Consider the following 12,072-nt stretch of genomic DNA (forward strand, 5'->3'; position numbering starts at 1 on the left):
AGAACTCTTTGCCTTCTACCCTTCTTCATCACAGCCCAAAATTCACTCTTTCATTCCCAGCTTCTCCACTTCCTTCCCCACAGTGGGACAGGGAATGAGCGTTGCTGTCAGTCCATAATAAGTTTTCTCTTCTGCTCCTTCTGTCTCACTCTCTTCCCTGCTAGAGTGTGGATCCCATCCGCGGGCTGCAGTCCTTCAGGAACATCTGTCTCCAGCGTGGAGTCTCCATAGGCTGCAGTCCTTCAAGGCGCACCCACCCCACCCAGTGTTACAAGTGATAATATTGCAAAGAACAGAGACACAGCAGAAAGAAATGGAAACGCAAATACAAATAAACCTGGTGCTGAGTTCAGTCATTTTTCAACCAGCAAATGCCAAAGCGTTTGAGGAAGATTTCCAGTCCTGTTATTGTCTCTTTGTGTCCGGCCCAGGGACCAGGTCTAAATGAATTTGTTATTGACAACAGTTGAAGTCAAAGAATTTTCTAAGTGAAACCATAGTAGCAATTTATTTAACTCATTTCAATTAAGTTTAAAGAATTTGAATGAAGTTTTGCTTACTTTGATGTTGAGGAGAGAACAACTATATAATCTACACTGCCTAGAGAGTTGAATTATCTATTTTTTATAGTGAAAGATCAACATTTTTCATGGGCTCCAGATTTTACTGGAGCTCCTACCTCATGCAAACCTTGCACTTGACATGGGACAGAATCCTTATCAGTGTTTTTTTCAGCTTAGGATTGCTAAAAATCAGAATAAGAGAATGAACACCTGGAAAACCATACAGAAATATGTAAACAAGAAACACCATGGAATTTTCCTCCTGTGTTGAAGGAATCAGGGTCGAGGTCAAAAAGACAAAGTTAATGCTGTATATTATAAGTAAGGAGAGAATAGATTTCATGGCTTTGATGTGGGCATCCATGCTGAGGTTGTTCCTGGAGTTTGTCTGCATCTTGCATTTGTGTCTCCAGAGAGAAAAGAGAAGTAGAAGGGCAGAAAAGATGACTGCTGTGAAAGAAGTGACAAATCCAAAGCCATAGATAAAATAAATATGGAAAAAACCATCATCCACTTTGCCACACATTTCTGAAAAATGTCCTCGCCCGGTGGAATTGCGCTTGTTACACTGTGCTTTATCAATGATGTTGTACAGAGAGCTGCCAACAGCCAATGATAAAAGCACTGACCCCAACAAGAGCCAGGGCACAATCCTGTCAATTTTTACTTTCAGGTAGATGAAGAACCTGTTCCTGAAATTCGCAATTTTTATGCAATAAAAAACACAAAGACAGGCAGAAAACCACAAACTGGAACAATAACAAAAGTTTTGAGTAGATAAAAGAAATTTACATGTGGGTTGAACATCAAGATAATTGGGATAAATTATTAAAAGAAAGGAATATACCCATGAGATGCACAAATTCCAAAACCTGGAGCATCCCAGAAGCAGCAAGATCTTCTCATTAGAGTTCAGGGTTTTCTTTTTGACCCAGGCAATGCAAAGCACACAAACAAGGAAAGCGTTTATCCACATGCCAGCAAAGGCCTCCAGGCTGATGATGGCCAGAGTTGTGGCCCCGTATGAAGTGACATTGGATTGCTGTGGAGAGTGACAAGCTTCCATGCTGCGAGCTGGGGAGCAGAGCTGTGCTGGCCAAGGGGGCTGTGGCAGCAGTGCCTGAGGCAGGGCAGTGGCTGCTCTTGGTGGAGTGTCAGGGATGGCAAGAGCAGCTTTATAGAGCTGCTGCTGCTGCTGGGGGGGATTTTGGTGCTGCTGCTCTGGGGAGCAGGGCAGGTGCAGGGATGTAAATATGCTGGGTATCGCCTTACCTGGGGCCGGTGTCACCCTTGACTATTTGAATGTTGGTTCAGGGGGGCTGTGTTGGGTGACACAAACAGCGGAGATGTTTTTGTGCAGTGGAGAGTGTTGTGATTTTGTGCCTGACCCCTGTTTGAGCAGTGTCAGGCTTCAGGACCTGGGTTCTTGTGTCCTTCGGTCACCTCCAATGACCAATTTAATTTTGGATACACCAATTCAAAAATAGTATTTCTTTTGCTAATTTGTAATATTGATGAAAGGCAGAGAACTTCCTTAAGAAAATTTTCTTTTCCTGATACTGCCTGTTGCCTGCTTTATGCTTTGATCTGAGTTTTCTCTCTAGTTTTTCTGACAGAACAGAAAACACGGTTTAGGATTGTTGGGTTTTGTTTACTTCTTTCTTTCTTCTTCTCTCCAAGTTTTTGTGAGGAGAATGGAAGTTATTTCTATTACAACAGGTCTGAATATGAAGTGTCTGTGCTGGCACTGTGCTTGTACAGGGGCCTGAAATGAAAATGTTACTCCAGCAGGACCATACTGTGACTGGGGTTTGGGGTCAGCCCTGTGTGAGGAATCTGGCACCTTAAAAAAATAATGGTATAAAATCAGGATCTCCAATGCTGGGCTTTCAAATCAGGAGGATATGCATCAGGTGCTTGAAACATGTGTCTGCTCATGCTTCCTATCAATCCCCTCCAGCATCTCAAGAAGGAGAAGATTGTATCTAACACCCCACATACATATTTCAGATTCCCTCATGTAACTCAGGTGGCACCAGACCCTGGTGTTTGTGCTTCTGGATGGACACACAGATGTATTGGGATCTGAGTCACACTGCACACAGACTGAATTTTTTCCATCAGAGTTTGATTAACGCCAAGCCTCTTCTCTCTCCACCATCTGTTTCTTTCTCCTTTTATGATGTAGAGAATCCTAAATGATACATAAAGCTGATATGGTGCAGCAGTGCATCTGTGTGGAACTGCTGGCTTTGCTCCATGCTCTCAGCCATGACAGCATTGCAGTCATGTGACAGAGATGCTCTATTACAGAAAAAAAGGATTTTTCCTGATACTGGATGGTGTTTCTGACAGAGATTCCTGACTCCTGAGTGCCTACAACATCAGAGCTCTGCAGGAGGAGGAAAGGGTTGGCCTTCTCTTGGGCAGGATTTACCCTCGGAATGTCCATGTCTGGATCCAGGCAGTGCTGGGGCCCAGGGGGGTCCCTGTGAGGGGAGGTTGGGGCTGCACCATGCCGGGCACATCGCGGTGTTTTCTCAAGTGTGGGTGGCAGCAGGGTTTTGACCAGACCAAGACCCAGCCCCTGACCCTATAGATGGGTCCCTGTGAATGGAGCTGTGTCTGTGCTGGACTTTGCTGTATGGGTGGAGAGCAGGAACTGCCACAGGACAGTCCCACTGAGAGGAATGCCCCTTAGACCAGAGAGATGAAGACTGGGAACTCCAGAAAGAAAAGCCTGGAAACCCACCATGTTTTCTGGAGAGCTGCACAACCTCTGCTCAAAAGAAAAATGGAAAAAAAGGTGGAAACAGTAGTGTGTTGTGTCTCTTTGATAGCCTCTTGTGGTGCCTCTCTCTTTTGTTGGTAGTGGGGTTGTGGTGGTGCTTCCCCCTTCCCATTTCAGGCCATGATCTGAGAAATGCTTGTTAGGCCTCGGCCTTCATGAGCAGCACCTGGGCCCAGCTCCTCTTGAGCTTATCACAAACACTGTGTGCTCCCAGGAGCTGCTGCTGCCTAATGAGATCCTGCGTTTTTTAATAAACAGCCTCAGAAATGACATTTTTTGCCTGAATGGTGTAACATCCTGGTTCTCACACTTTCAAAGAAAGAGTGTCCAACTGAAGTGCAGCCAGGATGAAGCACTGTTATGACTAAAGCCCACTTTCTTGCAGCCCTATAAACAAAAATAAGGGTCCAAAATGAGACCCTCTGAGCTCTCCTGGACCCCAGCAGGCTGTGACCAGTGGGGCCTCTCATAGCTGGGAACTCTCATGTTTGCTGTACTTGGAGAATCCCCAAACAACAACTGATCCTGGGCCGATCCCCCCACTCCTCGAGGCTCAACCCTTGGCCTGGTGACGAGATGTAAAGGCATCCAAAGTGAGTATTTCACTGCCTTTGAGGGGAATTTTTCACAGGTACTTTGCATTGACTCTTTCTGTCTGTGTGCATACATGTGTGCATATGCTTTGGCAAATATGGGAGAAATGCTGCTCTCTTAGATGTTTAAGTACCTTAGATATCTAAGTATGTTAGGCCTGTAAGCAAGTTCAATATAAGCTAAAAGCTAAGTTAAATGCTGTTAAGTGCTATTCCTTTGCTAAATTGTTAAGTTTAAGATGTAAGTTAAGTACTTTTGAGTGCTGTTAAGGTTTTAGGCCATATTCCTTTTTATCCTTGCCCTTTCTATCATTTTGTTGCACACACATAAACACACACACACACACACACAAACACAAACACACACACAGATAGTCCTCGGTTCATTTCTGTTTTGATTGATGGGACTTTGTTTCCTGTTTTTTTCCCTTGGTGTGCCTTAACCATCTAGGAGTTAGTAGAGTGAATCTTGCCAACAAACTTCTTCATGCTCTTGCTTATTATTAAATCTGGTTTTTACTGATACCCTTGCCAGTGATTCTTTAAGAGATCTCAAACACTCATTTGTAACAGGTCTGTAGTTGCTTCTTCTGGTTGAAGGGGAGATGTCGATGATGGGCTTTCTCCGGACATATGGGTTTAACAGGCTGCAACTCCCATTCCTGGCCCAGCAAAAGGGAACGTGTGCTCCTCACTTCTTTCATGTCTCTGTGGCTGCCAAGAGTGTTGGAGGACTGCCTTGTTTTTAGCAGTGCCTCCAGCCCTTTTTATGTCTCTGCTCAGAGGCATGCTGTCTCCAGTAGATCTTGTGCTTTAGCTCCTCCCTCATCTGAGGGAGGCCTCAGATGTTTGGTCTCCGCCCTGGCAGATATTTTCTTCCTGGGTGAACAGGAGGCCAAACAAACCCTGCCAAGAATGGATCGAAAATGCACCCTTGGCACCTGGCATGGGGTCAGACATCCCTCTGTGCCCAAGCTGGTGAGAGAAATGAACAAATCAGATTCTGCTCGGTTCATGCTGGAACTATTTCATGTTTAGAGAATGTGCTGTGGTTGGTTGAGCATGGGCACCTGCCATGCCCCCACCTAGCTGCTCCTTTATTCTTGCTCCACAATAGGCCAGGGGTGGAATAAAAGGTGTTACTGTCATGGAGAAAACAGACTCGAGTTGAGGAAAATTAATTTAATTTATTGGCTATTGATACTAGAGTAGGGTAATTAGGAACAAACACAAAAGTAGAACTCTTTGCATTCCCCTCTTCATCTTCACAAGCCAAAATTCACTCTTCTTCTTCAGGAGAAGGAAGTGGCTTCTACACCTCCTCCCCCACAGTGGGACAGGGGGACAGGGAATGAGGGTTGCAGTCAGTCCATAACAAGTTTTCTCTTCCACTCCTTCTGTCTCACTCTCTTCCCTGCTAGAGTGTGGATCCCATCCGCGGGCTGCAGTCCTTCAGGAACATCTGTCTCCAGCGTGGAGTCTCCATAGGCTGCAGTCCTTCAAGGCGCACCCACCCCACCCAGTGTTACAAGTGATAATATTGCAAAGAACAGAGACACAGCAGAAAGAAATGGAAACGCAAATACAAATAAACCTGGTGCTGAGTTCAGTCATTTTTCAACCAGCAAATGCCAAAGCGTTTGAGGAAGATTTCCAGTCCTGTTATTGTCCCTTTGTGTCCAGCCCTGGGACCAGGTCTAAATGAATTTGTTATTAACAACAATTGAAGTCAAAGAATTACCTAAATGAAATGCTAACAATAATCTAAGTCATGCTAATTTGGTTTAAAGAATTTGAATGATTTATTCTTGACTTCAGTGGTAAAGAGAGAACATCTGTATCATCTACACTACCTGGTGATCTGCATTAGAGATAAATTGAATTGTGCCTTATAATGAAATATCAAAATTTTGTGTGGGCTCCATTATTTCAGTTCCTACCTCATGCAAACCTTGCACTTGACACAGGATAGAATCCTTATCAGTGTATTTTTCAGCTTAGGATTGCTGAAAATCAGAATAAGGGAATGAAAACCTGGAAAAGCCTGCAGAAATGGAAAAATAAGAAAAGCCACATGATTTTCTTTCTTCCTTGCATAAATCAGTGTCAAAATAAAGAACATAAAGTTAATGCTGTACATTACTAAGAAGGAGAGAATTGATTTCATGGCTTTGATGTGGGCATCCACACTGAGGTTGTTCCTGGAGTTTGTCTGCATCTTACGTTTGTGTTTCCAGAGAGAAAAGAGAAGGAAAACAGCAGTAAAGATGACTGCTGTGAACGAAGTGGAAAATACAAATCCTATGACCAAAAAAATAGGCCATAAATGTTCATCCACTCTGATAATGTGTTTCAAATAATATCCTTGACTGCTGTAATTGTGGCTGTTACACTGTGTTTCATTAGAGATGTGGTACACAAGAATGCTGAAAATAAAGGCTAAAAGCACAGATCCCAACATGAGCCATGGTACAATCTTGTCAATATTTACTTTCATATAGTTGAAGAACCTGTTCCTGAAATTCACAATTTTTATGCAATAAAACCCACAAAGACAGGCAGAAACCCATATGTTTGAACAATCAAAAAAGCTTTGAATACCTGCAAGTGATTCAAGTAGGAGAGGAACACAAAAGCGATATGGATGTATTATTAAAAGAAAGGAATATACCCATGAGATGCCTAAATAGAAAAACCTGGAGCATCCCAGAAGCAGCAAGATCTTCTCATTAGAGTTCAGGGTTTTCTTTTTGACCCAGGCAATGCAAAGCACACAAACAAGGAAAGCGTTTATCCACATGCCAGCAAAGGCCTCCAGGCTGATGATGGCCAGAGTTGTGGCCCCGTATGAAGTGACATTGGATTGCTGTGGAGAGTGACAAGCTTCCATGCTGCGAGCTGGGGAGCAGAGCTGTGCTGGCCAAGGGGGCTGTGGCAGCAGTGCCTGAGGCAGGGCAGTGGCTGCTCTTGGTGGAGTGTCAGGGATGGCAAGAGCAGCTTTATAGAGCTGCTGCTGCTGCTGGGGGGGATTTTGGTGCTGCTGCTCTGGGGAGCAGGGCAGGTGCAGGGATGTAAACGTGCTGGGTATCGCCTTACCTGGGGCCGGTGTCACCCTTGACTATTTGAATGTTGGTTCAGGGGGGCTGTGTTGGGTGACACAAACAGCGGAGATGTTTTTGTGCAGTGGAGAGTGTTGTGATTTTGTGCCTGACCCCTGTTTGAGCAGTGTGAGGCTTCATGATCTGGGGTCTTCTGTGCCTTCATCACGTCCAGTGACCAATTTAATTTTGGATACACCAATTCAAAAATAGTATTTCTTTTGCTAATTTGTAATATTGATGAAGGGCAGAGCATTTCCTTAAGAAAATTTTCTTTTCCTGATACTGCCTGTTCTCTGCTTTATGCTTTGATCTGAGTTTCCTCTCTGGTTTTGCTGACTGAACAGAAAAAACTGTGTAGATTTGGGTGGTTTCTTTTCTTTTTAATTTTTTTTCTCCTTTGTTTCTTCTTCTGTCCATATGTTTGTGAGAAGATGGAAGTTATTTCTATTACAAAAGTTTGAAGATGAACTGTCTGTGCTGAGTCTGTTCTTGTACCGAGGCATTAAATGAATAATTGTTGTCATTTAGGAATGGTCCTCCCCAGTCCTGACCCCCCTCTGCAACTCTCCAAACCACACTGCTGCTCTCTTTCACTCCCCTTTTTCCCATGTTCCTTCTCCCTTGTGCCAGAATTCGAAGAACAAAAGGCAAAGATCATGGGTTGAGATAAGAACAATTTACTGGAAACAGCAATGAGATAAGAAAATGAACAGTAACAGCAACAATACTGATGTCAGAGGGTGTAAGAAAAGAAATTATTCACATGGTAGTAACTCCCCAATAACAGACAATATCAGAAGGAACCCCTTCTCCCTAGAAAAGAGTCCCTTTCCCTTGCCTCCATCAGTGGTGTGAGGTGGTATGGAATAATCCCTGAGTAGGGGCAATGCCCTCTCCTGGCTACTGCAAAAATTAACCCTGTCCTGTCTGGAACCAGCACAAAGTATTACAATAGCAGGACCACACTGCGTGTGTGGCTTGGACTCAGCTCTGTGTGGAGAATCTGGTACCTTAAAAAAACATAAAAGTGTATATAAATCAGAGTCTCCAATGCTGGGTTTTCAAATCAAGAAGGTTTGATGGATCAGGTGCTTGAAAGACAGGAGTCTGGTTTTTGTTCAATTCCATCCCCTCTGGCACCACTCAAGAAGGGGAAGGATTCTCCAGGACTTTGTATCTACCAGCTTATGTGGATATTTTGGATGCCCTTGTGTAACTCAAAATGCGTCAGACCTCTGATTTTATGCATATGGAGGGACACACAGCAGTATTGGGATCTGAGAGACATCACACACAGACTGCAGTGCTTCCATCTGAGCTTGAACATCTTCCCTCTCCAGAATCCTTGTCTTCCTTCTTTATTATAGGAAATCCCAGATGATTAGCCTTGGTGAGCTAACTAGTTAGGCTGTTAGTTGCCCAATTTCTTCTGAGCAAATCCATTCCATCCATAACTGAACTTCAATGCCCAGAAGGCCACAGTTGTTTCAGGATACAGTCCTGGAAAACAAAATGAAATCTCCTCAGGGCAGGTATTATGAACTTGTTATGGAGATATTAATTCAACTCCAAACCCTTCTTAGCTACAGAAGGCGGATTGGCATGTTATAAAGTGGCATTAATTATTTGCTTGCTTGTTTCTGGGCAGTTGCTGTTTAAGGAGAGTCGGATAGGGTGGTGAGGCAGCCTGATAGAATGTGTGGTCTTTGGAAAAAGAGATACTGCTGTGGTTGAGAGGTTGCTCTGGCCTAAATGGTTGTATCTCCCAATTCAGAAGCAGGAAGGAAGATTTTGTAGGTTTACAAGAAATGCATACCTGGCACTGGGCATGAGGTAAAACGACCCCCTGAGCTGGTAAAATAAATGACCAGTTCAGTTTCTGCTCTGTTCATGTTGGTGTGAAGACTTCCCTGTCTCACCACCCAGAAGGCCCTCTGACAGTCAAGCCCCACCGCCAGAGACTGTCACTGCTGGGACCAAAACCCCTTCACAGTGGGCGGCTGCCCCACTCCACTCCCTACAGACACCACACTCACAGAGCCAGACCAGGTTTCCTCACCAGCTCGGCACTGGGTTTCCCACAGTAGAATCTCAGGCCTCTGGATCTTTAAGCAGTTTAATCATGGCACAGTAACCATGGAACATGGAGCAGAAGCAGCTCAAGCTGGGTGCCTCTGAGGAGGTAACCCAAACACTTGAATCCCTGGGATTTTGTGTCCTTCCAGTCTATGCCCATGATGGTTGGATTGTCTAAGTGTCCAGTCACCTGTGGATGGTGCCACAGGTCCCCATTCCCTTTGTTATGCAAGGGTTGGCACCATGCTTGGGACTCCCAGCACTTCCCCAGAACCTGCAGCTCACATTGCAGCTGCTCACTGAGCTGTCTGCACTGAATGTATTCCTCCACACTGGAACTATCTCACATTTTCAGGCCCTGTCATGGTGAGTTGACCTTGGGCAGCTCTCAGAGCCTCACTCAGTCACTCCTTCACTCACACTCTGAAGCAGGGCAGGGGTGGAAAATAAGATGGAATTGCTCATGAGTCGAGATAAGGACAGGGAAATCACTCACCAATTATGCTCACAGAAAAAACAGATTCAACACGGGGAAAATCAGTTTAATGTATTGCCTATTGAAAACAGAGTAGGATGATGTAGAACATGCACAAAACTAGAATACTTTATCTTCACCCCCAATAATCCCAGGCTCAATTTAACTCATTCTGAGATTCTCTACCACCGACTCTCCCTCAGCAGTGCAGGAGAACAGGGAATGGGGGTTGCAGTCAGTTCATAACAAGTTGTCTCCTCCACTCCAGCATGGCTCCCTTCCATGGCCTGCAGTCCTTCAGGGCTTCTCTTTTCCCAGAGGAGCCACAACAGTTGCTGGTGAGATGAGCAGTGTCCTGTGTTAGGTCCGTTGGAGTACCTGGAACTGGCTTTTCCCAGCATGGGACGGCCTTGACCTTACCCCACTGAGACCCCACAGGCTTCCAGCTGCAGGACCTGGCCCAGGCACCCTGTACATCTGCTTGTGGTCATTGTGAGATGAAATTGTGACTTTATTCCATGCTGCACCTTGCACAAAACCCACGTTCCTGGGGGTTTTACTGAGCCAGAGTCCACTGGGAAAAGCCAATCTCATCACCAAGTCAAAGCAGATCAACAGGGCAGTCACACAGAGCAGGGAATCCTGTCCTTGCAGGCAGTGGGGCAGAGAGGACACACAGGGCTGGCGTGGGAAGGGGGCTCTGCACCCCCTGAGCACCCGGGGCCGTTCCTGCTTCACTGTTTGTGCATCAGTGAGCACCTCTGGTGAGTGACAGGGATCAGCATGTTCACACAGAGCTGTCAGCCACTGCTGGACAGTGATACAGCCCATAATATATCACACAGCACAGGGCCACAGCAGAAAGAAAGGTAAACCAAAATAGAGATAAACCTGTAGTTTCATTCAGTCATTTCAATCAGTGAAAATCAAAACGTTTGAGACAGGTTTGCCTATTGATGGTTACAGTATAACCTATGGAGTATGGTTATTGATCTTTTGCAGTCAGCCCATGTACCAGATATCAATAAATCTGTCACTGACAATAAATCACCTCAAAGAATCATCAAAACTAAAACAACAATAAGAATAATTTATTCAAATTACAATAATTTATTTCCAAGAATTTGAGTGAAGTTTCTTAACTTAGAATTTGAGGGAAGTTTCTTAGGTAGTGAAGAGTGAACACCTTTATCATGTACACTGGATGAAGAGTTGTATTAGAGATTACATTTCTTGTTTTCTGTAGTGAAAGTTCAACATTCTGCATGGGCTCCAGCTTTTATTCCAGTTCCTACTTCATGCAAACCTTGCACTTCACACATGGCAAATCCTTAACAGTGTCTTTTCCAGCTTGGGATTGCTGAGAATAAGAATAATGGAATGAAGACCCGGAAAAGCAAACAGAAACACATAAATAATTAAGAACTTGGGATTGCCCTTCTGTCTTGAATTAATCATTGCAGAAATAAAAAATATGAAGTTGATGCTGTACATTATGAAGAAGGAGAGAATAGATTTCATGGCCCTGATGTGGGCATCCATGCTGAGGCTGTTAATGGAGTTTGTCTGCATCTTGCATTTGTGTCTCCAGAGAGAAAAGAGAAGGAAAAGGGCAGAAGAAATGACTGTTGTGAATGAAATGACAAATCCCAGGCCAGTGACAAAATAAAGAGGGAAAAAATGTTCATCTATCTTCATATTCACTTTCCATAAATTTTGTGGACCAGTGGAATTGTTACATTGGGCTTTATCAGAAATATCATAGACAAAGATTCCGATAACCAAGGAGAAAATCTCTGACCCCAACAAGAGCCAGGGCACAATCCTGTCAATTTTTACTTTCAGGTAGATGAAGAACCTGTTCCTGAAATTCGCAATTTTTATACAATAAAAACCACAAAGACAGGCAGAAACCCACAAGTCGGAATAATTAAAAAAACTTCGAAAAGATACAAGTAGTTGCTGTGTGGGCTGAACATAAAGGTAATTGGGATAAATTATTGAAAGGACGTAGTATACCCATGAGAAGCACAAAGAGCAAAACCTGGAACATCCCAGAAGCAGCAAGATCTTCTCATTAGAGTTCAGGGTTTTCTTTTTGACCCAGGCAATGCAAAGCACACAAACAAGGAAAGCGTTTATCCACATGCCAGCAAAGGCCTCCAGGCTGATGATGGCCACAGCTGTGGCCCCGTATGAAGTGACATTGGATTGCTGTGGAGAGTGACAAGCTTCCATGCTGCGAGCTGGGGAGCAGAGCTGTGCTGGCCAAGGGGGCTGTGGCAGCAGTGCCTGAGGCAGGGCAGTGGCTGCTCTTGGTGGAGTGTCAGGGATGGCAAGAGCAGCTTTATAGAGCTGCTGCTGCTGCTGGGGGGGATTTTGGTGCTGCTGCTCTGGGGAGCAGGGCAGGTGCAGGGATGTAAATGTGCTGGGTATCGCCTTACCTGGGGCCGGTGTCACCCTTGACTATTTG

The 12,072-nt window shown here is 44.6% G+C and overlaps 2 protein-coding genes and 1 pseudogene across 2 annotated transcripts; all 3 read right to left on the reverse strand.

Moving 5' to 3' along the window:
- Window positions 1-675: 675 nt before the first annotated feature.
- Window positions 676-1,629, reverse strand: LOC125323634 (taste receptor type 2 member 9-like). Its single transcript, XM_048298787.1, has one exon. It carries the CDS (start codon window positions 1,627-1,629, stop codon window positions 676-678), a length of 954 nt encoding a protein of 317 aa, XP_048154744.1.
- Window positions 1,630-5,883: 4,254 nt separating this feature from the next.
- LOC125323715 (taste receptor type 2 member 10-like) lies at window positions 5,884-6,837 on the reverse strand. Its single transcript, XM_048298905.1, has one exon. The coding sequence runs from the start codon at window positions 6,835-6,837 to the stop codon at window positions 5,884-5,886; it is 954 nt and encodes a 317-aa protein (XP_048154862.1).
- A 4,053-nt stretch (window positions 6,838-10,890) lies between these two features.
- On the reverse strand, window positions 10,891-11,837 carry LOC125323539 (annotated as a pseudogene).
- Window positions 11,838-12,072: the final 235 nt, after the last annotated feature.

Source organism: Corvus hawaiiensis, chromosome 3 (assembly GCF_020740725.1).
Source record: "Corvus hawaiiensis isolate bCorHaw1 chromosome 3, bCorHaw1.pri.cur, whole genome shotgun sequence".
Lineage (NCBI taxonomy): Eukaryota > Metazoa > Chordata > Aves > Passeriformes > Corvidae > Corvus > Corvus hawaiiensis.

Excerpts from the sequence above, each read along its gene's own strand:
- LOC125323634 (XM_048298787.1), bottom strand. The coding sequence starts at position 1,629 with ATGGAAGCTTGTCACTCTCCACAGCAATCCAATGTCACTTCATACGGG.
- LOC125323715 (XM_048298905.1), bottom strand. The coding sequence starts at position 6,837 with ATGGAAGCTTGTCACTCTCCACAGCAATCCAATGTCACTTCATACGGG.